General features: G+C 40.3%; 2 protein-coding genes across 5 annotated transcripts; both read right to left on the bottom strand.

Moving 5' to 3' along the window:
• Window positions 1-315: 315 nt before the first annotated feature.
• Window positions 316-11,635, bottom strand: CASP10 (caspase 10). 3 transcript variants are annotated; one of them, XM_066189685.1, is made up of 8 exons: window positions 11,552-11,635; window positions 6,602-6,941; window positions 6,359-6,458; window positions 5,653-5,788; window positions 4,699-4,787; window positions 3,144-3,249; window positions 1,902-2,406; window positions 316-1,421 (listed from the first exon to the last, which is right to left on the bottom strand). In XM_066189685.1, exons 2-8 carry the CDS (start codon window positions 6,913-6,915, stop codon window positions 1,250-1,252), a joined length of 1,422 nt encoding a protein of 473 aa, XP_066045782.1. In that variant the 5' UTR covers window positions 6,916-6,941; window positions 11,552-11,635; the 3' UTR covers window positions 316-1,249. The 3 variants fall into 3 exon arrangements, with proteins under 3 accessions (XP_066045782.1, XP_066045784.1, XP_066045783.1); XM_066189687.1 differs by lacking the exon at window positions 11,552-11,635 and adding an exon at window positions 8,159-8,288; XM_066189686.1 differs by lacking the exon at window positions 316-1,421 and having other exon boundaries at window positions 1,898-2,406.
• On the bottom strand, window positions 10,280-26,839 carry CFLAR (CASP8 and FADD like apoptosis regulator). 2 transcript variants are annotated; one of them, XM_066189682.1, is made up of 12 exons: window positions 26,665-26,839; window positions 24,880-25,005; window positions 22,890-23,321; window positions 21,881-21,986; window positions 20,823-20,952; window positions 20,563-20,660; window positions 19,593-19,644; window positions 18,837-18,886; window positions 17,804-17,882; window positions 14,344-14,839; window positions 13,302-13,450; window positions 10,280-11,813 (listed from the first exon to the last, which is right to left on the bottom strand). In XM_066189682.1, the coding sequence occupies exons 3-11, from the start codon at window positions 23,183-23,185 to the stop codon at window positions 13,315-13,317; spliced, it is 1,443 nt and encodes a 480-aa protein (XP_066045779.1). In that variant the 5' UTR covers window positions 23,186-23,321; window positions 24,880-25,005; window positions 26,665-26,839; the 3' UTR covers window positions 10,280-11,813; window positions 13,302-13,314. The 2 variants fall into 2 exon arrangements, with proteins under 2 accessions (XP_066045779.1, XP_066045781.1); XM_066189684.1 differs by lacking the exon at window positions 24,880-25,005.
• Window positions 26,840-27,571: the final 732 nt, after the last annotated feature.

Here is a 27,571-nt window from a genome sequence, read left to right as displayed (position 1 = left end):
ACTTCTTTATCATAAAGGGACCACCATGTTTTGGAAAACTGGCTGCATTTCCATGCTCTGTGTGATGCAAAACTCCTCTCCTAAAAATACTGCAAGCTAGAAATTGTGCCCAATAGCACTAGACAGTACTCTTTCCTATCTTCACCTTAAGGCTAGTCATATATAACAATGAGTATTTTGATAAAGTTTAACCTCAGCTTAAACCCTGAAGCAGTTAAAACCTCACTGATTCATGCAGCCAAACAAAGTGCAGGAATCAGTCAGAATCAAGGGTAAACCCTTACCCCAATAAAAAATTTTTATGTCACCAAGCGCTTAAACAGTATGAATTTAATGCAGTAACAAACAGGAAAGACACTGGCATACATAATAAGTGTTTATAACAAAACAACATGGCATTATTTCAGTTAACTCCCAAAATTCTGTCAGCAGCTTAGTCCATAGGAGCATTCTCAAATTGGCTCCATTTTAGATCCTAAACTAACAAATGATAATTTAAAAATCTAATGCTTAACAAAGTTAATCTGACTGCTACATTTCATAGAGTGCAAATCTTCTACCCTAAATTTTCTCAGAAGTGATGGGGAAATAACAGTTCACAAGGTTTCACAGAGGGAATAATAAGCAGCATTTTGGCTTTACTCAGTTTTGGAAAACTTCATTGTACATGAAGCTTCTGTTAGCCATTTGAGGGTATCAGTGTGCACTGTGGAACAAATTGCTGATTTCAGTTGGTAACTGGTTCTTTATTAAGCTAAATGTAATTTTCATTAGAGATTGAAGAAATCCTTTTCCACTTACTACTTAAGGTTTTGTCTCTTCATTCCCACTTTTTTTTCTCTCTATGAAGATAGCTACGGGATTTGGAAACAGGATTTAAAATTGCTAGCCTGCAAAATAAAACACAATGAGTCTAAACCAGACCATTAACAATCCTGGTTTAAATATGAAAGCTTACATGCAATCCCTGTGCTGCCAGGAAAAACCTTTTGTATCTGCAGCCTGTGCAGGTACCAAAATGTTTAACATGACAGAAGCATGGTTCTTCCAGCACTGATAACTCTGAATATATAGATGATGTAAATAGTTGGCACATGGATTAACTGTCTCCTCCAGTTTCACAGTTTGTTTGACAAAAGATTGATGAGGCCCTGCATCGAAGCTAGCAGACCCTCAGGGTTTTGGCTAATTGTCTTAAAACATGTAGTGTGATGAACTGCATTTAAGTGAGATGACAAAATGATGTGTTTTAAAAGCCTCGATGTTGCTCTGAAGGAGGAGGGGCCATAGGTATTGGGAATATAAATTTTCTTCTTAAGGTATATGCTGGTTGGGGCATTTGCTTCTTTCTCCCTGAAGGGCTAACACGTTTGGCCACATCTTCATTGACTTGTGTAAGAATGGACAAAATATCTTCACCCCTACAGCCAGAAGGAGAGAAAAAAAAAAAAAATTAATTATTAGTGAACAGATTGAATAGATGGCAATCCACTTAACATGTTCCTGATCAGACAGAAGATAGAGTATGAACATTTGAAACACAAAAAAGAAAACACACACTTTTCTCCAATTTTCTCTTTTGTCCTCATTTGAGTTGTATTAAAAACAAAAGACCTATTCTTGCTCTGTCTTGCTTAATTCAACCAGTAAAGAAAAATAGTGGAAAAATATATTTTTACCTATCACTCAAGAAAGTGTGCTGTCTTAAAGATTATAGATGTGAGGTTTTGAGTGGTTTTTCACAATAAACTTCACATTCTACATGTACGGTACTAGCAGAGCTAATGCAAATTTATCCATGTAAAATCATCACTTTAATTCCATCCACCTTAGAACATGGGTGGGTGTTCCTCTTCTTCTGAGAAGAAAAATTGAATCAGAGCACTAAGTGAAGTGTTTACCTTGGTACCAACAACTGTAGCTTGCTGCAGAGGGCCTGAATATACCAAGTTCCCTCTTCAATGTGCCGGAAGGAGACACATCCATCCACTGTGGCCATGCCCAGGAGGAAATCAGCCTCTTCAGGGATACTTTCCAAAAGAGAAACTCTCTCTGGCACGGGACACGAGTCAGGAGTTGGTCCATCAGTATCAACATAGACAGGATGCTGTATATTGTTACCCTGGCATGCCTGGATGAAGAAGAGTTTGGGTTTTGCAGCCAGCTGGGGACAGTGTTTGGCAGTGAAGTGGGTCGTAAGCATGCGGATGGACACAAGTTTGTCATCTGTCCCGTAGATTGCTCCTGACTTGCCATGAGACAGAATACAACATATAAAACAGTTCCTGTCTTTGTGATCTTGCACATGCTGCCAGGTTTGCATGAGATTTATAATGTCCCCAGATGTCAGATCTGTGTAAGTCCTCACATCCAGGCCAAGCCACGTGAATACTCTCTCCAGTTGCTCTGTAAATAAATGAAAGATAAAAGGAAAATTCAAGGCAAGAGAAAAACATTCTATGAAGTCACCATGCAAGCTAATCTGGGAGGGGGAAAGACCTTACACCCTGACACTTCTGCAGATTCATCCTTATACTAGTACCAACTAAAGGTTAACTGGAATAAAAAAGATGGCATCAGCTCAAACACAGTGTTCCTGGATTTTTCTATACAAGCCTCACAAAACAGTGCATACGTTGTCATTGTAAGTGACCACACGAATGATACTTGAGAACACAAAGAATCTGCCCTTCCCCAGTTTCAGATAAGATCCTTCAAAACCTTCCTCACATCATTATTTTCCAGTTGCAGTTTTGACTATTAAGAGTTCCATTCTAAAAAGATAATAGAGAAAACAGGACAAAGTAAGAAGTATGCACAAAGTTGCTTGATTATGGAATTTTGCATTATATTAGGTAGAATGACAGTTTAATTTAGTTTAGTTTTAGTTCTTTACTATAGCTGTAGATAAAGAATAAGTAAAAAGTGATTCTTAAAATTATTCAAGAATAATCCAACTGAAAAACCCTGTGGTTACTCATCCTTTAACCTCTCCTCCCCCAGAATACACAAATGACATAATTTAACACATATCAAACATTTTATTCTCTGAATATTAACTAACCATAGACAATAAAATATAGGGCACTCACCTGTGGAAACAGAGAGACTAATCCTCCAAAAATCTCACCTCAGTAACTTACCAGCATCTTTGCAAGAACCCTTCCTCTGAGAACTGTTGAAGTTAACATTATTAATAATGAGACAAAATCCTGTGTGTGGCCCATCCATTTTGTAGCTTGAAATAGTCTGTAGAAAGGAGAAGGAAAAAAGCTTACGGTTTTAATTAATTTATTCAACTTACTCATATTTCCTTAACATGTCTCAAAATCGGCATCCAGGAGTTAAAGGCACCTAAGACTGTGGGCTATTTTTGAACACCTGGAACTCAATGGTGCCTCCTTGTGTGAAAAAACATCAATGGAACTCCAAGCACACTGTCACCACCCTGTCAAACTGCAGAAGGGTTTTGCATCTGGGTTCTGATCTGTATGTGACAGGCAGGATGCAGCAGCCAAACTCTGCAACCTGAGTTGGTGATGGGGACAGAAGACCCCAACTGTTTCCAGTGTCAAAACATTATTTTAGCTTCATGGCAGAGGGATCACAGTGCAACTACAGGATATTAGACATCTGAGTTAGGTGTTTTTGAGAACAGTAGTGAATACCTGGAGGAGGTGATTCACACTGATCCACTGGAAAAGGATGCAAGCAGAACAGAAATCTCAGAAGTGCATGAACCTACCACACTGCAAGTTTTTTTGGTTAAGATTTAAAATTACCTCCCACTGTTAAGAATATTTTTAAAGCTGAAAAGTACCAAAAACTTGCAAGTATCATGTATGTAAGTCCAACCTTGGGTTGAAATAAAAAAAAACTCCATCCATTGGAGTCCCTTCCTTCCCACTAGAGAGCATTACACACCTCCTTTTGTGCATTTTAGGACAAAATGAAGGCAGCACTCCAAGTTCCTTCAAAAGCTTTGCAGCAGTCTGAACATCAGGTGATGAAAAGATGTTGCAGCAAAGAACTTCTAGAAATTAAATAGCTATAAACAAAGAGAGAAACTTGCTCCTTCAATATCCATGGTCATTGCAAAGAAAAGGCCAGAGGGAGAATTCAATGGTTACACTGCTGTGGTTGAAGAGTGCACCTAAGGCCTCTAAGAAGGGATCTCATAAGAGAGATCTTTTCTCATGTACCAAAACCTCTGCAATAGCTTACTAAAAGCTCTTGCCTCTTTTTAATCCTTCTAACAAGGCCTTTGCATGCTACCCCTTATGATTTCTAATTTCAAGATGCCCTGAGGCCTTTTCTAAGCCAGATTCAAAAAGTGAGAACTGTGAAGCTCCATTTGTCTCTGTGTCTTGCACACTCTACTGCCATCTCCAAAATGTACAACTCAGACAAATGCAAAATGTTTTGCCTTTACCAGGAAGATAAGCACATGCACTGATGTGTGAATAACTTCAGAGGTATTATGCCTGTTTTGCCTACAACACACCTTTAAATATTGCAAAATTTTTGGCCTCTGAGGTTAAAATAGTCTTTGAAACATTTTAATTTATCAGTCAATTAAGAAACTTTACAAGACAAACAGATGCCTCACAAGTATTTGCATGATAAATGTCATTCAAGAGAGGATGAAAACCTCACACCCCCAGGTATTCAAAAAGGATTTAAGAGATTGTCTCAAACCTTGGATTCCTTTTCTACATTGCTGAATTCTCCATGCTGCTCCAGATTTAGTTCAGGGAAGCCTTGTGTAAAATTAGCTGCCTTGTTATCTAGAAAAAACCCCAGCATAGATATTTATGAAGATAAATCCAGTATTTGTGGATGCACCAAAAAGGAGTTTAGCTACAACATATCACTTTTTGTATTTGAAATACTGTTTCACTGAAAGGAATAACTCCTCCATATGAGATAGCATGATCATGTTCAACAGATCTATTCTGAACGTTTTCTGGTTATTTTTATTATATTTATTTTTGTGACAAAAGCAAGGCTTCTATTTGTACCAATATTACAAAATAAAGATACCCATGGTACAAGGATAGATTCTACCCAAGACATTCAAATGAATTTTTCATCTATAAATCAGCTTAGAAATTACCTGTATTTAAGAAGAACCTGCATTCTTACTACTGAAGTTATCATTTTTTTTTCTGCTGAATCGCTGATGAATCTCATTTTTTAAATATAAAACCAGAAATCATCTGTATGCTCACAGCCCATATATCAGACACACGTGCACACACGGTTTGTCTTGCCAGTCTATTAGCAGGCAACTGCCTTTATGTAGTGCACATTCACAGATCACAAAGTGCCTTTTACAGGATGGTCATGATCATCTCAATACTATTAGTGGGAAAATGGAGAAGTGGGACATAACTTTAAGTAGATTTTCAGTTTCCCAGCCTGTTCTGTGTGTGCTGGGCTGCTCTGTGTGGCCTCAGATATTCCAGCACATCCCTGTATTTCAGGGATTCAGCTGGGAAATAATGCAAGCTAGGAACTATTACGCCAGATTTATGCCACTCTAGCTCCTGCTTCAGCAATACACACATAGGACCTTAAGGTCAGTTCCCCAGACCCATCTAGTGCTTCCTGCATTTTAGCAAACCTACTCCTAGACTATGAATTTCTCACCTTTTGCTTTTTTGTAGCAGTCTATTATCTCCAGGAGATCAGGTGAAAGAGTCTTACAGATGTACTCCAGTATCTGTACATTGTCTTTAGTTAAAAGGCCCTGCTTTTCCAATAAAGTCAGCAGATCCAAAGCAGACTGACAGCCAAAAGGAGAGAGTAAAATATAATTATTGTTCCTTAGAAATCAAAACTCGCCTCTTAGCCTGCCTCAAACAATCACTTTATTATTTGCTTTGCTTCCTACCAACAAGGACTAGCCAATTCTATACCACCTTTAAAGCAGTAATGTTGCTTCATGGAAAGCCATTGGTTGTGTTTTTATTTGGTATGGTCTTGTTTAAACAGATTCACCCAAACCATGTTAATGACTGGTGGCTTCAAGAAGTTTTCATCGCTGTGAAACAGTAACAATGACACAGGGACATGGATTTCTCTTGCATATGGCTCAAGCAGGGCAAAGATTCGATTTGTCACCTTTTTATAATCTGATGCTAGACAGTGAACTGTCAGTGACTGACCTTGGCACGAGGGACCAAATTCTACTCTTGCCTGTCAACATCTTCCTTCTTGCCATCCCTATGAATACAACCAGCCTAGTTGCATATTATGCTCTAGTCTGCCAAACACTTCTCACACTTTTCCTCCTATTTCCTGCCTTCCTTCTTCCCTTCCCACCATATACACATTTGGCTCACTCCTCACATACAGGAGTTATCCATCGCTTTGGAAGACGGTTTTGCAGGAGGAATATGATTTCCTTCAACATTTCGTTGGTGATGTTCTCTGACAGTTCATACAGCATCTGCCTGTAACAGAGATGCAGTGAGATAAGAGTGGAACAGAAGATGGTATAAAAACCAAGGGCAATCTGAGAATTTAAAAATGGAAAGGAAAACAGTATGGCATAGATAGCAGTAATGGAGGGAAGAGAATTCCACTGCAAGCTTACCTGTATGGAGATACTCTTCCCTTCTCATGCAGACGTTCTTGTACTTTCTCCTTGGTGTAACCAAGTTTCTCAAGCAAGGAGTGACATTTAATTCTGAATAAGAGTTCAGCTAGTAGGAAAGTGTCTTCTGCATTCAGATATTCTTGAGCCATAAGAAGCCTGAAGATGTCTGCTGCTGACTTCACACCTTCTAGTTTACTGAGTTGGAGTAAGTCCGTACAGAGAAATTTTAAAGCTGCTACATCTTCAGTCACCAGATTTTCACTAATAAGTAAAAGCTGCTGATGGAACTTCAAGCTGACATCATTCTCCATGTTGCTGGAACCAACAGTGTCTCTGCCTGAAAGCAGAAAACAAACACTAGTAACATTTGAATCTTCAGTACAGCAATCCTTCTACTAAAATTTTACCCAGTGACTGTTTGGAAGCCCTGAATTACCTTTTAATAAATAAAGGTTTTAAATAAATTTGAAATATAAATCTTCTCTAAACACAAGACTACAGAAAAGACCAGATTTGGCAGAAGCTCTGAACAACCCAGTCTATAAATGAAGATAGCCCTGCTCTGAGCAAAAGCCTGTGCTAGATGACCTCAAGGTCTGAATTTTCTTTTGTTTTAAACACCTTCCTCGTTCAGATCTTTGCTTCTCTCCATTGTATCTGGGAAGAGTCCCTGCAATAACTTATTACAACTATTAATGGAGACAGCACAGTGTTTCATGCATATTCCTTGATCTGCAGTCCAAGTCCTCCTTGTTCTCTGGCTGTAGCAGGGAGGTGTTCCTCTGTTACAAGGCTGACACCCAAGCTGAAGCTGTGGAATATCCATCCACTCCCAGCTGTAACTTGCTTCCGGGCTGTATTTGACATTTGGCATAGAAAAACCCTTCCAAGCCTCCCTTTCAAGTAAATGGTAGTTAAAAGGCAAGCGTATTCAATGCTCGGTCTATACAGGCTCTGCACGAGCAACTCACTCTTACTGAGGTTTAATAGAGACTAATCAACCTTCTCCTACACTAACTTCTCTCACGTAGCCTAGGCAGTTCTATTCTGCCCGAAGAAGGTTAAATAGGTAAAAAGGTGCTTCAGTGCCTTCTGGCTGGTAGGTCTTCAATCTTTTGTTGAGAGCAGCTGGAAGCAAAGGTTTCTACATGAGGAAGCTCAATCAGTGCAGGATCCGCTCGCTGCCCAGGCTCACCCGCACACCCACAGGTGGACCGAGCAGGGCATCGACACAGAAAAGTAAGGAATCCGCATCTCTGATGTATGCTTTCAGATATCGCCTCAGAGAAGAAAAATCGTGTGAAATAAGAGGATAAGGATTGCAAATTTACGTTTTCTTTTTCTTTATAGTTTTACCGCCGGGAGCACTTCCCCGAGGGTTTCGATGCGATGCGGAGCCGCGGGGCGCCCGCGGACGCCGGAAGGTCGGCCCGAGGCCCACGTGCGAGAGGAGGAGCCCGGCGGCCGCACACAAAAAGCCAGCGGGAGTTAAGGCTCCGGCCTCGGGAGATGGAGCCTTCCTTTCCTCTCCCTTCCAGCCCCACGTGCTGATACCTCTTACACGAATTCCAGTCCCGATTCCTCTCCCGGGAGCTTCCCGAGACGGCGGCTCGCGGCTCCTTTCGCGGTCCCGTCTGCGGCTTGGCGCGGGCGGGCGAGGCGTGCTCAGTGCCCGCCAGCGGCAGGAGCCGAGGGGGCGGCGTCAGCGGCCGGGCGGAATGCGAGATGGATCAGGTGGACGCCAGGGAAGGGGCAGGGGCACGCCCGGAGAGCGGGACGGGGCTGCCGGCGCCTGCGAGGCCTTTGACCGAGAGCGGCGGCACCGCCCTGCCCCGCCGGGCAAGCCCCGGCCGGAGCCCGCCCGCCCTCGGCCTGAGCGCCCGTGAGCCCGGGGAACGCTGCCAGGGACCGGGAAACAGCTGCAGGCAGCGCCTCGGGTACCAAGTGCAAGACGTGACCCGTAATTCGCCTCGCTTTTGCTGCCAAGCCATTTTAAAGCAGGCTACACCGCAAAAAAAACCCCTCGAATATTTTAGGTACATTAGTTTTTGTGTCCCCACTGGAAGGAAGCTTGAAGAGCAGTGGTTGTTGGAGAGGACTGCAATGCCATTTGTATGTGGGTCTGTGTGTCTGCTGCAGTAAAGGGAGGAGGAAGAAGGTGAGCAGACTGCTCAGTGCAGGCTCCTCGGGGCCTTCAGCATCTCCGGGGTCACCTGTAACCCCCCACAACCTCGGGTCAGTGGAGACAGGATGGGATGTGTCTCATGCCAAAAGTCGTTGTCCAACACACCAAGAGCAGCCAAGTTACCTGCTGAAACTATAAAGCTTGCTGTCTTTTAAAGTCAACTCGTTTTTATAGAACTGTAAACTTCACAGCCAATTTTAACAAGTTATAGAAGTCTGCAGGATAAACAGACCAAGAATTTCAGAGTTATTCTTTGGTGTAGAGGGAGACAGGGACAATCAGTCTGACTGTATACAGAAATTTTATTCAGAATATCAGCTTGAAACCCAGCATTTGTATCCAATTATAGTGTCTTATTGTTTCTAATACAGAAGCTGAAAAATAGACATTCTTTAAAACAGCCACAGAAAAGCTGTTAAATAATTCAGTGCAGGAGATTTAAATTAAATAGAATATAGATCATCCACACAGATAGCAGCCTCTTCTCAACAATATCGTTCTGCGTGTCAGAAACTTAAAACTCTGGAGAGCAGAGAATAGTTCTCGGAAACTCCCATAAAAAGCTTCTCTAACTCAGGTATCTGTAATAGGAGCCACTGTTACTTATGCAGAGTTGAAAGGGGAGATCAGCCATACAACATGCTCCATCACGAGTGCTAGCACAGTAACTTCCTCCTGAACATAACTTCTTTTTTCGATAATGAGTTGGCAACCACTGTAATACAATTACAAATATGTAATTGTGCAAAGTAAACTCAGTTGTGGCTCAGTCACATCATTGTAGGTGGCTGAGAAAAACCATGCAACTTAAATCTGGTACAAAACACCACTGAATTTCTTGCCTCATAAGTACCGACCCACTTGAAGGCATCACCCATATTCTGCCAATTCTCTTTTCCCTCTTCCATATATAGAGCACATACAGAACTACAAGAATTTTTTTTCCAGTTATCAGAAACCAAAACTGTAATTAAGTGCCAGAGTATGACTCTGACTACCTTATTCCAAGCTCTGACAATGGAGGAGCAGCATAACTTGTTTTATCTCCTTCAATAGTAGGTTCTGAAAACTAGACATTTTGGCAGTCTAAGACCATGAAATTTCACCAGCATGTCACTGTTCCTGTGCTAACACCCTAAACTCATGATGGATCCAAAATTCTCTTCCACCTTTTCCTTTGGCTAAAGGATCATTTAACCTGAAATCATTTCACTATCTGCAATACAGGGACAACTTGATGCAGTTCACACCCTGCATCCATTTCTAGACTCAAATTTTATGTGTGCACTACAGCAAGAAGAGACAGTCCCCATCACGTGTATGGTGAGGGTTTTGGAGGGGAGGCCCCTGTGAGGGGCTGGGGCCCCTTGGTTTGTTCAGCCTGGAGGAGACTGAGGGGAGACCTCATTGCAGTCTTCAGCATCCTCACGAGGGGAAACAGAGGGGCAGATGATGCCTTGAGAGGTTACCTAGAACAGAGCTAGACAGTGTGAAAGGAATAAAGTAGGTATTTATTAAAAAGGCCTCCAAAGAATACACCTTGGGCAGTACAAGAGCCTGGCTGAGGCTTCACCCAAGATGGATGATGGATCACACGTTTTCACACTTTTATAAGTTTTGGTCCGTTTACGTATTGGGGTTAATCGTCCAGTTACAGTTTCAGGTTATGAAGTCCCATGCTCCCGGTCTGCTCTCCTCACTTCGCTGCGGTTTGTACTTTTTGGGCCTGAAGCTGTAACAGTGTCCTTGGTTCTCAGATTGAGAAAGGATTGTTTTGTCTAACTACACTGTGAAGAGAACTTGCTAGCACTTTATATGAAGTTCAGTTATATACTAATGCATTGCAGAATCTGGAAAATACAAAAGCTAAAACTTAAGGCGTCACAGAGGTATCAACTGCTTGTCTCTGGTGACCACTGACAGGACTCAAGAAATGAAACCATGTCAGGGGAGGGTTAGGTTAGATTTTAGGAAGAGGTTCTTCATCCAGAGGGTGGTTGGACACAGGAACAGGCTCCCCAGGGAAGTGGTCACAGCACTGAGCCTGACAGAGCTCAAGAAGCTTTTGGACAACGCTCTCAGGCACATGGTGGGACTCTTGGGGTGTCCTGTGCAGGGCCAGGAGTTGGACCTGATGGTCCTGATGGGTCCCCTCTAAGTCAGCATATTCTATGAATCTGTGATTCTGTAAGCTATGGGACAAGTGACAGAAAACTGCCATCCCAAAAGTCCTGCATAAATACTCACTATGCAGCATGTACAGGGAATCAGCCTACCTGAATACCACTCTTGAAAGAGATGTCAAGGCAATAAATACTGTTTAGATGTATGATTATAGATTGCGTAGATTGCGTTTAAGAATCTACTGAGGATCAGCATAAAAAATCAGTATCTGACACCCATGAATGCTGCACAATACATGCCTGTCCCCACAACTCTCTAGAGGGTTATAACCACTTCCAACCAAGCAGCCATACATAAAGAGAGTCCCTTTGTTTTCCACTGAAAGGGTTAATTACATGAGCCTCTAGTTTTCAAAACAGCATTTCTGCATCACTTCTTAATGAAGGGGACACGGACCTTCCTTACTGTGTCTTGCAGTAAGGCAAAGAACATACATACTTCTCAACCCCCAAACCAAACTTGTCACAAAACTGTAAAAGCAGAATATTTTCTACTGCCAATATTTTAAGTAAATAGTTGCATTTAGCATCACTCAAAACCCCCCAACCAACCAATCCACAAAACATCAACCAACTCACCACATCATTAGAGTCTGTAAGGACAGCCACTATTATCCTCACTTCCTTTTTCCTGTTTTCTTCTCCTTCCAATATTGATACTGTATTTCTCCTCCGAATCCTCTTTCCCCTACTTGTTCTTCTCTTGATGCTCCCTACCATCCCCCTTCTTGGTCCTGCTTAAAATTTCCACATTTCTTTTCCTCATCTGCCTTCTCTTGGTTCCATTCTCCCTGCTTTTGGTTGTCTATAGGGTAGCGGAAGTGCTTGTCAAATGCAAAAGCTAGTAAGGGAAATGGGAAAGTGAAGTTAATCAGTGAAGAAGATCAAATTCATTAACATTACTTAGGTATATATGTAACTTGAAATGACATCTTAGTTCTACAACAACAGGAAACATTTGTTTCACCGTTCAGTTCATTTACCAGCCACCACAGGAAGTAACTTCTAAGATTCCATTTCTGTCATTTTGTATCCTTCTCCTTTTCCATTAAAAACGTAACCAGAAACCAAGCAAGGCACACCAGGGCCTTGAATTTTTTTTTTTCCAGCATAGGAGACTATATTAGGTGTAAAAATTAAATGTTTACAAGTGGCCCACTTTATTGTCACTAAGTTCAGTGACAATAAACTTCAATACAACCCATCCAGGTTACACTGTTATACAACAAGTAGGTTAAATGAAATTTTCATGTTAGGCAACTGCTACATAGGAGAAAAAAATTGTATTTAGGACGATTTTCCTTTTTTTTTCTTTTTTTTTTTTTTTTTTTTTTTCTTTTTTTTTTTTTTTTTTCCCACAGGAACAAGAGCACTTGGGAAAAAAATAATTATTAGAGGCATATTCTTTTTCATAAAGCAAAACCAGTGAGGGTGGGGTGTTTAACATAATCCAGTCTTAAAGGCCCATGGCTGCTACATACTACATTTAAGTTCAAATATTTTAAAGTATCTTTTTACGACTATGCCTGGTGCAATGAATGTGAATCATGTCTCAGCTTCCACAATATCCCACATTGCCAATATCTGCCAATATCCCACATTTTTTTAACTGTGTGGCAGATAACTGTAATGTCCTGTCGCGCGTAGACTCAGTTTTGCATCAGCAGAAAACATACTTGGGCCAATGCACGGCAGACTGTCTCATTTATTAACACAGAACCCCTGTGTGCTGTGGACAGTTCTAAAGATGCAATCTTGAATGCAGCAAACAGATGGAATCCAGATTATTGAAAAGACCATCTCTCTCTCCCTTCTGTTTTGCCAGTCTATAGAAGCATGCAAGCTGGAACTTGCTAGCAAAGATCTGGCATTACTGGGTAGGAAAGCTTTCCTGAGACATTTGCCACTATAAGATGCAGGGTGAAGTAATTAGTGGGTTTCAGTGGTTTGGGCTGGCTTGTATTTAAGTATTAACTGGTCAGAGGTTAAAAATCACCAATGAAACAATAAAAACACTACTCTGTTTTCTCTTGGAAAACTCAACAGCTATACAGTTTAGATGTCTTTCCATCTTATATGTCTGTTTACCCATTGTACTTAGCAAGATATGTTGCACTGCTATACAATAGCTACCATGCTCATCCAAGCTTTCAGAGATTACTATATAAACATAAAACCTAGTGTCTTAGCACACCAAAATGCTTGTGAATTCCTGTGTTTGGAAGCAACAGGCACTTTAGATATACATGAAAAAACAATGCACAAAGTAAAAGTATGCATTAAACTGCATCATAGGAAATGCCACTGGTTAACTCTTTTAGGTATGTACTTTCTAACAGCAGTTAAGTGGGAAAAAAAAGTTTCTTCCTCAGTGTGTGCTGGAGCAGCAGTGAGTATTGTCGGCTTGGGTCAGCGGTCATATTCCAATCATAAACTTTTTTGTTCAGTTCCATATGGAGAGACAATATACAGCCTTGCCTGCAGCAACAAAAGCAAAAGCCTTCCATTAGAGAATGAAGCAAGACACCATTTAAGAATTCACAAGAGAGAAGATAACTTCAGACTCAGCATGGAGAAAGTTTGCAATTCCAGTCTTTACAGCAGAAGCAGGACCTCTAAAACACAAGGCTGTACATGCATTTTGAGACAAACTCTTATGACTCTTATAACATTGCTGTGTTATTAATTATGCTGACATGGTGGTCTGTGATTTCATGACAAGGCTTTAGGATTTGTAAAAAGCTCCTGAATGTTAGCACTGCGACTGCCTTGAAAAACAGTTTAGTTCCCTGGTAGATCAGCTGTATAAATAAAACTTTTGTGGGTAAGTTATATATCAAAATGGGTCTGATTTTTGTGCAGATTCCTTTTGATCTCTTTAAATAGACAAACATTTTGTGACAGTTTAAATTCAAGATTATATATTGGCAATCAATTGGCTCTGTGAGAAAAGGGTTAATTAAGTTTAGAGGAAGTGGAAAATCCTTCCCTCTCTACTGCCTTTGTCCTGAACTTAAGCACTGACCATTTATATTTGCAAGCACAGCTCTTCTTAATGGTACATGGCAATCCTCAATTTAACAGAAGCCTGTTTATCTTGGAGAAGTAAAATTTCCAATCCTGTCTAAAGCACTAACATACATTATCCAGGACAGGTTCTTCCCTTCTCACTCTGCAAACTCCAATGCCATAACACACTTTAATTTTACTCTTCAAAATCAGAAACTTCCCTCCTAGTTTAGGCTACATTTATGACGCTGCAAGAAAATACATTTCAGGACCAAATGGGATGAAATTTAAGGTTTCTCATTCTCCATGACAACAAGCTATCATAGAAAAAGGGTTATTTCTTTCCTCTTATTTTCATTTACCTTTTATAAGGATTATGGAGTAGTTCAGCCAGACAACGCAGATAATATGAGGATGAAGTTGGGGATTGTTCTAGTGTAGACACATCCACCTTGCAATGACTCCAAAAGATGTCTGCTGCATGGGGGATAGTGACTTTAGCACTGATATTATCAACATTCCCATCGACTTCCAACAGACTGGTACATTCTTGCTCATTTTCTGGCACAACATAGCTCTGAATAAAAAAAAGCTTTGGTTTTCCTAGGAGTCCAGGACATGAGTCTGCTGTAAAGTATTTCTTTATGTGTTCCAAAGGGAATCCAGAAGAGGTGTGGTCTGTACAGAAGATGCTCTGAGAGTTTCCACGGCTGACCAATACGCAAACGAAGCTGTCACAATTTCTGTGCTTCTGCCACCTTGCAACCTCAAGCAATGTTTGATTCATGGAGCTCACGTTTAAATATCTGTGACAATGAATGTCATAGCCTAAGCCTCTGAAGGTCTCTTCCAACACATCTGAAAGAGAAGCAAGATGTAATTAAACCAAGGCACACCAAGGCTCAATCTCAACTATCTTGAATTACAGTACTTAGAGTGTTTTGCTATTGAAACTAAGTAGTTTATTTTATCACAACAATTAAAAAGTCAGGAGTACTTGATGTTGATCACAGTACATTACATACTTATAGTGCTATATGCATGTTGCCTTTCCTGTGAGTTTCATGTTTCCTGACAGTAGAGACACTGTTATCTGTTTCATATTCCACAGACACTTAGACGCTTTAGAGCCAGTATTCCAAGTTCCTACGACTTAAAATATAAGGCAAGAAAAAACACACTTGAAATGATGAAGAGTGATCTGGACACCATAGGAAGTCTGTTTCACCTTTTAATTTGTCCAAATTATTTTGAATGGTTATTATAGATACACAGAACTGCATAAGAAACACAGAGGTTCTCTTTCACGAGTCAAAAATGAACCTGCTGCAGTCATTTTTGCTTCCTAAAATTTGAAGTGATGAGCTCCAGGTGAAAAATGGGCACTGGAGTCTTAATTGGGACAGAATGGCATTTTCAGGTAAAAAAGAAAGCTGAATAATGAACTCTTGCAATTGAATTAGAAATGAAAACAGTAGGTAGCCAAAGCCCAAGACTTAACTCTTACTGTATTCGTGTTAACCTGTGCTGCAGGAAAACGTGTTAAGATCTGAATAATTACTTTGGTTGTTTCATAATATGGGACTGAAACCAGCTACATGGTGGTGAAAACCACAGGTATCTTTAGTATAAAGCACATACACATTGCCCATGCACAGCTTCTGGTAGGAAAAGAATTATCAAGTGCCATGTTTATGTAAAATGCCTTACACACATAGGAAGCTTACACATAGCTGTCTTTAACTTCAAAAGTTTAACAAGGCCTAATTAGCAGGGGCTATTTGAGAGGTAATGGCAGCAAAGCAGCTGTACTACCACAATGTTCTCCCCAAAAAGCCCGTAGTGAACACTGGAAACAGAACTCGTAACTTTCCTCAGCAAAATAAAGGGTAGATACAAACTCTACACTATAGTGAAGTGATAAAAAATAACTACAGTTTCATTCCAGTTCTGCTGGTTTGATTAGATTTTGTAAAATAATTCAAAAACAGTCCAGACATCTTTTATTTGAGAATAGAAAGAAAAAGCTCCCTTATTTTATGCAATAAAACATGTTCTCAAAATTCAGACTATTCAGTATCGCTACGGTCTAGCAGTTACACACTCAGTGAAGCTCTCCATCAGTCAGGGGGTAGGTAGCAGTACATGTACAAAATGAGAATTGCAGCAGTGAGAATGCTTTTTCTGTAATGTCCTGATCTCACTGGCACATGCACATACACACACGAATACAAAACCTGGTGTCACCTTAGTCCCCACACACACTAACTGTCACAGTTTAAGAAAAACAACTCTAAACTTTGAGCTGACACCTTAGTTAACAATTAATCAGAAATTGTACATGGTAAGCCTTGGATGCTGTGAGGCAAGACACACCCCAGCCTTACATGCTGCAGCCTGAGATCAGCAACTACCTATTTCATCAACACTAGCCATCTCCCAACAAACCTCCACTGACTTTTTAGCATCTCCATTCTACATAAAACACAGGCCTTTCTTCCCCTCATTCTTTACAATATAAGGATTAAAACTGATTTCCAAATGCAAAAGTCAAAAGCAGCCATTGACAAAACAGCAAGGTGCATTTCAGTTTGAATTTTATCAGCATTTGATAAATTCATGCTGTTTACTCTGGGCATTATAAAGTGTTGTCAGTCTTGATCCTACAGTATCTATTACTGGTTCGCCTTCCTGAGATTCAATCTTGGGACAGCTACAGATTCTAATGGATGCCACAGATAGAATTTCTAATGTTTTCCCTGCCCTCTTTTTTGTCAGTGGACTCAGACTCCAGAATAGTGGCACAACTATTTTGCCTTACTAGCAAACCCCTTTAAGCAATGCTGTATGCCCTGTCTGCTGTGAATCTCACCAGCACCATAATGTAGTTCAGTGCAAGCCTTGCCTTCTATCATGTTAAATGCTGACAATGCACTGGTGACTTTGAACATCTGAGACACAGACTTCCTGTGTGTGAGCTCCACAACCACTGCCCTTCAACTACACCAGCAATTCTAAGTTAGTTCATCTGCTGGACCATTACATTGGAGAAAACCAGAAGACATGCCTGGAAAGCCTCCCCTTCCCCTACATCTCCCAACCTGTTACAGAACTGACTGCAAATACTCTCTTCATTTTTATTTTTAGCCTCATGTGTCACAGTGATTAGAGAGAGAGGGGTGGTTTTGACTGTGCAAAGGTCTAATTCTAGGATTCTACAAAGGCAATCAGGAAACCCCCACATTTCAACTATGGCAGTGACTACACTGACAGCTGCAGTGACACTTTCAGTTTCACTGTGGTGACACTTACAGCAAAACTGTGCAATATAGGACAGATGCCCTGGTGCATTATTAACAAAGAACCTCATGGCTATTCAAAATCTCTCGTGTCCAATCTGACTGTACTTCAAATCCACAGCAGCTTTGGTTTTGGTTTTGTTAACTGGTGGGAAACACTACCATCTCTGCCAATAATCTGCTGCATGACTGTGTAACCGCTGTAAGCTTAATTTTTTTGTTGGTTGCTGAACATCCTTTTTGTTCCTCCCCAAGTTTAATCTATCCTCTTCCAAGTTCTTTCATTGAGAGATTCTGCACCAAAAAATCAAACGTTGTCTCCAATAATTAGGACAGTTGGCTTTAACCTGATGTTGGCCCTTCCAGCTCTTTGCTTTAGAAGTCTTACTAGAATTGATAGATTAAATGACTGGGACAACACTCCCCTAATCTGGCTGGTAAATGTACATTAGATTCTTTATACTAAATTGTTCTAATTATCCGAGATTAACAAGGTAAGGGACTTCAAAGTCCAGAGACTTACCAGTGTCATTGCCAATACAATCTATTATCAGGCACATTCCTAAAGGTTGACTTCGCATTCTGTAAGAATCATCAGACATCTGAGAAATGTGAAAGGACAAAGTTAATACATCACTTTCTCAACTTTTAGACCATATTATTTGCTCAAATTTTATGTCAGATCTATTAAATAACATTCTGTTGTTTTTCATCAAGTAGCTAGCAGACATCTTTCTACTGAGTTGTAACATGTCTTACCTACACAACCAAAAATCAGGAGAAAGGGACTAATCATTATTTTCCCTCTATTTCTAGTATAGGCTTAGTTATTGTGTCCTGTTATGCAAACTCACTACCATAAAGATTCTTAAACAGAGACTAAAACTGCACAAGCTTCATGCACAAACTGCCAGCACAATAAATGTAGAGAACTTTTGTGCTCTTCAAGTGTGCAAGCAAGCACTGCTCATCAGAAAATTTATTTCCTTATTTAGTAGAACAACCTCCTTATTCCTAAATAATCCATAATAACTCTATCACAATTCCTGTCCCCTCTGAAGAGAATTGATTGAAGCAAATCAATTTGCTAAAGGTTGGCTCCTGACCTATAGGAGAACTAGTGAAAATAGCAGTTGGCCATTCTTACCAGTAATACCCAAAGCATGTCTGTCTTCTGCCTGGAGACCAAGGGGGAGGAGGGAGTCAAGAACAAAACTTACTGCATGCAAAGAAGCTCTGTGATTTCTAATGTCTGTGGCAAGAGGTCTGAACTCCAACAGTTTTTAACTTGGCCTCCACTAATAAATGTACAAGCTCTGTGTGCACATCATATATAAATGCATTTTGCAGACTGCTGCTTCCAGAGCAGCAGCAAATATTTTATATTTAAAATATATTCTGCAAAAGCAATTCACAGAACCTGTTTATGGCTGAGGATGTACCCATTGTTCTGTCAGCACACAACTCAAGGAAATCTCAAAACGACACACAAAGAAAACTAAGGTAAATACTCACAGAGGTTATATTTATTTACATGCATATACATAAGCACATACCTTATGTGGCACTGATCCTGACTCCTGAATGGACATGTGAACTGGTTCTGCTGCAGTTAAAACACACAGAAGTAATCTCAGTATGTAAATACCAGTGACATTTTTTTTTGTCATCACATCAGTTATAAAGAAGAACTTTGCTTCAGCAAAGTTCTCACCCATTGGGACCTCTAAGTTCCTATGCTACTGAAGTTTAAAAATCCCTAAATTATTCACCTCTAAAATGCTATCTGGATTTCATTCTACATTGCTTGGGACTAGAAGAAACAATGAATCTCTTTTACACTGAAAGTGTTCAGCCAACTAATTTTAAAAATCACCATACTTGAGAGGTATGTGGGGTTTCCAGAGAAAACACAACACACATGGAAAGAACCTGGTGTCCAATGCACAACTTCCTGGCTGCCCTGCTGGGGAGTTCACTGCTGAACTGACACAAAAACTTCCTACTCCAGAGTTAATGGCCAGAACTGCACTACACAGGCCTCCAGAGCTGGCTAGTCAATCTCGTCCAGGGTTTTACCTATAAAGTATTTATTCTATTAAGAAGTTTTGACAGTGGAAGCTTACAACTTTTAAGAATGTTTTAAGATGTGGCAGCACAAGCAAAGTAAATACAAGACCAAACAGTAAGGCCAGGCTCAGTTCTGAGAGGTATCAAATACTCTCTGCTCCTGATGTTATTAACAGGAGGAGCCATTAACACAGCTATCAAAGAACAGTCCTTTTGATGTAATTTAGATAAAATGCTCTTACCCAGATTAAGACATGATCCATTTTGTAATTTTTCTGTGTTCACATTCTGAATCTGAAATTAAGAAAAAGGCATAATTTTCCTATTCTCCTTCAGCAATTAATAAACATGTTGCAAAATAAACTACAGTAATATTTCTTTCTCAATAAAAGGGTATTTGGATTCATTTCCATCAGCTAAATAAAATTACATCATAACAGATTAAAAAACCTACCCCCAGAGCACAGACAAATAAAATAAACACCCAACTGTTCCTCCTCCTCAAAAAAAAAAAAAAATAATAAAAAAAAAAAAATAAAAAAAAATCACCAGCAAGGAAAAGCCTGTGAAGATGTGAACTTTGTTTCCTTACAGCAGCAGGGAGCTGCATGTTTACTGAACACATGACAAGTAATCTCATCAAATTTAGCAAGGTTAAAGACTTCAAGAAAGATCATACTAATACAATATCAGAGCTAACCCAAATATAAAGAATACTGCATACAATCGGATTTAATGACTTTTCAAATACTGAGATATCTTCTTAAATTGAGTTTAAAACAAACCACAAAAAAACCCACCAAAACCCTGAAAAATTCTTTTAAAAAGCTATAATTTTCAGCTGCAAAAATAAAAGCTACTTTCCCTGAAAGGTCCAGAGGTACAAGGAAGAAGAAAAATATGTTTTGCAAAAAACAGTCAAAGCAAAACTTTTCACTCCACAGAGTAGAACAGAAAAACTTTCAGGATACAGATTTTATATGTTGAACTAGTAGGAAAAAATTCACAGATGTCCTTTAAAGGGCATCTTTCTCAGTCAGAAGATTTAAATTAGACCCTAAACTCAGCAAATAACAGGAATAACAGAAATAAACCAAGTAGTATTTTAGTTATTAGCCATATCTCCTTCCTCAGGGTCTGAAAAAAGGATCTCCTTTTAAAGTCTGGCAATATTTAGAAATAAAGGTTTTGTTTCACTTCTTGTACACTTACCCCTGAATGATAAGGAGGATCAATCAGACTGAGATTAGGGAGAGAGGCCTGAAGAGCATTTACGTATACTGGCTGAGAATGAACGGAGCACAGTGAAGCTGCAAATTTAACAGAAACACAAATACACCATGATATTTCAACTGTTTTAAAAACCTAAATCTATGAAGAATGTAAATGCCCTTATTTGTAAGTCATAGTTTCATCTTCAGCACATCTGATTGTTGCTATCAAAAGTAACCAGTGCAAAAAGAGCATCTTACCTTTGTACTTCTGAATCTTCCTAATCAAGTCTATCCTGTGAATACTTCGAAAACAGTTTTCTATCAAATCCAGTTGATTAGGAGCCACCAAATTTAGCTTCTCCAGGTCAATTATAAGAGCTAGAAAACTCTAGAATAGCAACAGAAACCCAAATACATCAGTAATTTTTTTCTCCACCAGAGGTAACAAAGCAATCCAGAAAATACCACGGATAGGTCATAAAAGCTGTATAAACAATTAGAGACGTTACACCTTCTAAGAAAATCATCTGAGAGACATGTGACTCCTTGATATTTTCACAGGAGTAATAGAAACTACAAAGTGATATTCTTAAAAATCTATCTTAAATTTTTGAGGAAACAGTTTTGCATTTTGTTTTTGCTACAAAGCCAGCCGCTGGGAATGTCACCTCACGTGCCACAAAGCAAGAGGCAAGAAGAACTTTGGGGAATTTTCAGGGCCTCCCTCCTTCTTTGACTGGAGATAGAAAGGGAAAAAAATTTCTCAAAGGAAGAAGACAGAAATCTTCTGTCTTCTCTGCACAGCCGTCAAGGTTTCTGAACCCTCTCCACTGAATTTCTGCTTTCTCAGAGGACTTAATACAAATATTGAGTATGCAAAGGTATAAAGATGTAATTACAATATATCTGTTCTTTTCTAAGTGAAGCAGAGCACAAACAAAAAGTGACCTTGTATTTCAAGATACAGTTCAAATGGTTATTGGTTTGAGATCATTCTTACATGAACTTTCAGGTCAGAAATACTGAAGAAAGACTTCTGTAAAATGCCTTCTGCCCATGAAGTTCATTCAATCACCATACACTGTGACAAGCACTGGTCCTTCTTACTTTTTTTACTAGTTTTCCATATTTCTTTCCTTGAATTGAAAATCAACAAAATAAAACAGAAGCCACAACTCCTTGATCTGCTTCCTGAGTTTGTGTAGTGCTGCCTCAGTACTCCTTGCAGTACTATGTCCTTTCCTTTGCTGTCTAGCTACTTATTTTTTCACTTTAATGTCTTTGCTCCAGAGGAGAATGCCAGCAGGAAAACATACCTTATCTTTTGCCATTTTCATACGAGGTGCATAATCTCTCAGTAGAAAACCAAGAGAACCCACTTCATCTTTTTCCAGATTTTCATTTATCTCTACCATTAGCACCCTGGAATAAAGTTGAGATATTTCTAAAGGATTAGTTTGAAGCAAGATTCCTCCCTTTCCCAACTACGCAACTTCTCTCCATGTCCCAGTCTTAACCTACAATTTCTAACTAATAAACAGGTATAAAAACTACCCTGTTTCAAGATCCAATTATAAAATACCTCCTCTTGCTGATCAGCAACTGTGTCTTTCAGACTGACAGTGTAATAGCCACTGTTAGGAAAACAGAAGTTTCCTTAATGTTTAATAGAGATGAAGTGAGAGGATGTGACAACAGAACACATCCTTAACTTTTTTACCTATTGGTTACAGGGTTTTTATTTTAGTGAGAATTTAATACAGGAAAATCTTCCTTAATAGTACATGGATTTCTTTCTGAAGTCTCTCAAAGAAAATAACTGGAATTTCTTAATTTAAGCCTCTCAAAACTAATAGAGTAAAATGAGTAACAGAGAGGTCCCATGAGAAAAGCTATACCACATGGCTATGTCCCCAAAGCAAACCAGAAAAAAAAATATCTCCAACCAATGATATTCCTTTAAAGTGTCTTTTTTAGCTGCTAATCTAGAACTCTACAAACATCACTGGTTTTATTCACAAATGCACAAGCTCCTTAAATAGAGATGCTTCTAATGCCATGAGTAGTAAGAAACTACTAAAGTTTAAATCAGGGACTAAACTTGACATATTCTATCAACTATAACTCTAGATAAAACATCCTTTTCTGCTTTTCTTCTACCTTCAATAAATATTCTCTGAATCTGTGAAGTATTAAAAAATAAATTTAAAAAACCCCTCACCATACTGCCCCCCTGCCCCCTCTCCCCCCAAAATAAAGGAAAAAACCAAACCACTTATTTTGAACAAGATAGTGTAGCTTTGAAATGTGAAATAGATGTATTACCTGTAATCAGGGATAAGTCTGAGACTCCTGGCAAGGTGAGCTTCCACTGTTTCTTTCTCAGTGTTCAGGATCCTCCTCAGCAAGTCAAACCTCTTAACTCTGTACAAGAGCTCCGACAAGCCAACAGGAGTCAGTTTCTCTCTCTCATTCAGAGCCACCAAGATCTCTTTGAGATCAGCAGTGGCCAAATCAGGAGCAAGGTCTCGGCACAGGAAAACCATCATCTCTTCTTCTTCTTTATCCAATTCTTCTTGAATCTGATGAATAAGGAAAGCTGGCACTTGGCACCTGGTCATCACTTTCTTGCTGTAGCTTTAAAATTGCCAGCCTTCTGGTTTTTAAACTGGAAACCAGCATGACATGAAGCCTGTGTCTACCACAGCACTTCTCTTGTGTTCATTCTTAACTAGGTGCATTTTTACAAGGGCAGTTCTGTGGGAGAGAATTAAAAGGCAACAAATCAGTGATCTGCCACACAAGTTCAGTTAACTCTCCTATCTGAACTATTTCACTTTCAACTAACACTCCAACACACACTACACAGATCTCCTTTGTTCAAGGGACTGTCCTAGTTGTTCATTACAAAACTAAAAGTGCTTGGAAAATCATTCTAATCAGAAAGACATGCAAACTCTTTTTAGAGTAAGTTACCTTAACATGAGTCTGTATATTCCAAAGGAAGTGAAACAATAGTCATCAGCTTGCTGATGAGTGGTAGATTAAGTATTTCCGAAAACTCTGCCCTTTTCTGAGCAACAATATGACATGTAATTTTTAAAACACTAATTATCTGTACATTCAGTAGTGTGTGGATTTTTTTATTATTAACATTTAAATCACTTGGAATCATTTAAAGTGATTCCAACCTGGGGTTAAAAGGATTTTCCACACACCCCCTCCATGCTCAAAAGGATTGAAAAGCCACTCAAAGAAAATACTCCAACCTTAAATATGCGAATTGGTTAATTCTGAGGTTATATATAAGCCACAGAGCACCTTTACCTCACTCAACATTCATGTACCATCATACTGAAAACTGGAATAAAAATTCAAACCTAGAAAAACCCCCAGTCTTGTGATTAACAAAACCAGTAGGGTGCTGTGCTCAATTTCCACTGCCACCAACTATGGAAATTCTATCTAACCTCCTCTGACCTCCATTCCATACATGGAGAAATGGCAGATGAGCAAACCTAAAGACAATTCTTAGTCCTTCCACAGGGTTTGATCACTATACTGCAGAGTTTTATTTAAACCACATTGGCAAGAAAAGGCCAATTCAACTTCAAAGTCTAATATACCAAAAGATTCTAGCACCTGAATAAGATTGTTTTACAGCATTTTCTTCCTTTTGTTACACATTCTGGACATTACAATCAAAAATGTCACACATTGTGTCCGTAATTAAGCAGGTGAGACAAATTCATCGAAAACAGAGGAACCTCTCATGCACTGTAGTGTGTTTTGGAAAGTTTTCTATCAGAAGAAAAGCATATTTATTGCTAACTTATTTTCAGTCTAGCATAAAACACTTGTGAGAATTCTATAGGATGACACTGTTTTCATCACATAATGCAGTCAAGAAGGGGGAGGCACAAAGCACCCTCCAATGAAAGTATCTCCCCGGTACATTCAGCTGGGACTTTCAAAAGAATTCAAAGCCATAGTTTAAAGTGAAAACAGGAATTTAACAACCTTTGGTCATTTTTGGAAATACCAGAAGAACTTTTTAACTGCTCCAGTTGACTTTCATCTAATCTTTTAAAACAAGTTAAGAAAATAGAGGGGGGGGGTGTGTTAGGGAGGAATTTCCTACCGAGTTGGAATTTCAGACATGCAAAATTACTATTCATATGTTAACTTAAAAATAGTCTGCCTTTAAAACACACATATGAATCATCTTCTTTTGTGAATTTCCTTCATATAAAGTACATTACATGCTCATTATAAAAAAATGCTGGTTATACTCTCAGTGTTGAAATTACCTTACCTGCATACAAATCTGTTCACAACAACACTGGAAAACTGGCATTTGACCATTGCCAAATCACTGATCCAGAACCAGCACACATTGGTTTCCATCCAGGATTTTCCAGAGATTACATTAACTCATTCTCTGTTGGACAAATATCAAGATCACAAACTGCTGTGGGGGGCCTACATCCTGATTTTATGGGCGTGGGAAAACCAAAGAAAATGACCAAGGGTCATTCTTCTGTATGACTGCAGTGAACCAGGAGTGATGCTCTAACTCAAAGGAAAACCAGCTGTGCACATACATTCATTGGGTACTGTGTGGGGAATGAGTACGAGGGGAAGTGATTTTTTTAGTATAAATTAAAAGTTTGTAACTTTGCATCCCATATTTTGATAGCAGGAATGTCACAGGACCAGGACGAGCCTGATACAGTCTCTGTGTGTACATCTTAGCCAGATCCACTGCACCATAAGAGATAAAGGGCATCGTGCTCCACTCTTCCATCTGATGACCACTTTTTAACATCACAGATACAGTTAGCATAGCTGCAAAAGTTAAAGAAAAAAACTAATCACAACATAAAGCCAGCAGCCTGGCTTTTGATTATCTGGGCTCTGCAACAAGATGATGTATTGAATGTAAATTCTCTACAAAGAGAAGAGAAAAATCAGCTTATCTTCTAAGACAAAAAAAAAAAAAAAAGTTTATAGTCATCAGAGATAAAGCTGCCTCAATAATTTTGGTGTTCATGTGCATGTCTAATCAGTTGGTTTAAAAAAAAAAATCCACGCAAAGGAGCAGGAAATAACATACTAAAATTTCACACAAACATGCACACGGCTCCAGTTAACTCCTTGCTGGCATTTTGTATCTTGAACTTTTCACAGTCATCTTTGCAGCAACAAAACCAGGATATGACACCAGTGGGTGTCGTTCTGATTTGGGAAATAATCTTTCTTTCACAAGACGAAGTCATGCGGAAGATCCCGTGCTGGAGCGGCACCGGCTGTGCTTTGTGCTTCCCCGCTCCGCGCTGGTTGAAGAGGTGGCGGTGGTGGAACGACTGCACTAGGAGCCAAGGCCGATGTGGCATTTTTCAAAGTTGCAGAGCATGCTCCACAGCTTTGGAATCTCCCGATTTCCTCACTGCCCTACGCCCTCTAACAGGACTTGTGCAACCTACTCAGGAAAACCGGGGAATTTCCGCGGGAACCGCGGCATTCATTGCTACGTTTGAATAGTTTTCTCTCGATGTAAACAAGTGTGACCACGCTAATTTGTTCTAACATCCCAGTCCTCCTAATTAAAAAAAAACAAAAAAAAAACAAAAAAAACCCAAAAAAACCAAAAAACCAAACAAAAAAACCCAAAAAAAACCCCCAAACCCAAAAAACAAAACAAAAAGAAAAAAAAAATCCCCAAACACCCCCCCCAAAAAAGAATCCCCCCCCCCAAAAAAACCCCAAAAACCAACAAAAAAACCCAACAAAAAAACCAAAAAACCACAAGTCCAAAACCAAACAAAAAATCCCCCACTACTGAGCGTGGTTTATGCAGACTTCCAGTAATCTTTCTGAGTACGTCATTTTAAACGACGCTCGGTTTCGGTTCCCGCCAGGAGCCAGGGCCCGGCCGAGGCCCCGCCGGCGCCGGCCGCTCCGGCTCTGCAGGCCGCCTCTCCCCCGTGGGCACAGACGGGGACGCGACCCCGGAGCACGGGGCCTCGGCCGCCCGTGCTGAGGGCGCGGGGTGGGAAGGGAAGTGCGCGGGAAAGGAGTGGGGGAAGGCAGAACGCACCCAGACGCCGCGGGGAGGTCTCCACGGCAGCCAGGTCCGGCATTTGGAGCAGGGCGGAGGCGGGGCCGTGCCGGCCGGCGGGCTGCCCAGCGCCGGGCCGGGGGGGCGAGGCGGGATGATGGGTTTAGTTTTGTTTCCGGCTGAAGCGCTGCAGACGGAACTCGGGACGGAACAAACACGACCTCCCGACGGAGGCGGGACACGGCCTGCGGCGCCGGCGCCGCGGCGGGGGCAGCGCCGTGAGGGGCGGCCGCGGCGGCGGCGCGGAGCCGAGTTCAGCGCGGGCACAGGCGTTTGTGGGCTGTGTTTTTGTCCTGCTGCTGGCCTGGGGACAGACGGAACGGCTCGGTGTTGGCCCTGCCAGCTGTGAAGCAGTAGCAGGGTTTTCGGTGAGCGGTCACAGAGCTGCGGTCAGTGTGGGCACGTGTTTTCACGTGTTCAGCCGTAACCCCAGTATGGCTCATGTCTCACTCTGAATTTGTTCGCTGTGAGGATAATGTACAGCTGTGTGAAAGTTGTATGCTTCCCGTTGTAGATTCTTAAGTAAATACTGCGTAACGCCTTGTTCATGAAAACTGGGTGTTGCTATTCCCTTGACATTAAGTAGCAACTTTCATGAACGTATTTCGTGCGGGATGCTCGCATTGCAGCTCGAGCTGCTCTCCAAAAGGCCTAAATTCTAAAATTTTTCTGCTGAACTAGACAAAAGCCATCTCCATATACGGTGAAATCAGACAGAAATAGCTTCCAGCTCAATGGATTTCAAAGCATTTATGAAACAGTGAGTCATTTTTTTGGTGCTGTTAAAAATAGAGCAGCGGAAGCGCAGTACTCTGGGATAGCACACATGAAGAGTCACACTGCCTTTGGAACTGCAGGGAAAAAGGAGACACAAGATATTCCCCCA

This window comes from Chamaea fasciata, unplaced genomic scaffold, assembly GCF_029207755.1.
Source record: "Chamaea fasciata isolate MVZ Bird 193981 ecotype frontalis unplaced genomic scaffold, bChaFas1.0.hap1 SCAF_8, whole genome shotgun sequence".
NCBI classification, from domain to species: Eukaryota; Metazoa; Chordata; class Aves; order Passeriformes; family Sylviidae; genus Chamaea; species Chamaea fasciata.
Note: the sequence above shows the minus strand (reverse complement) of the source record. Positions and strands in the feature narration are given on the sequence as shown.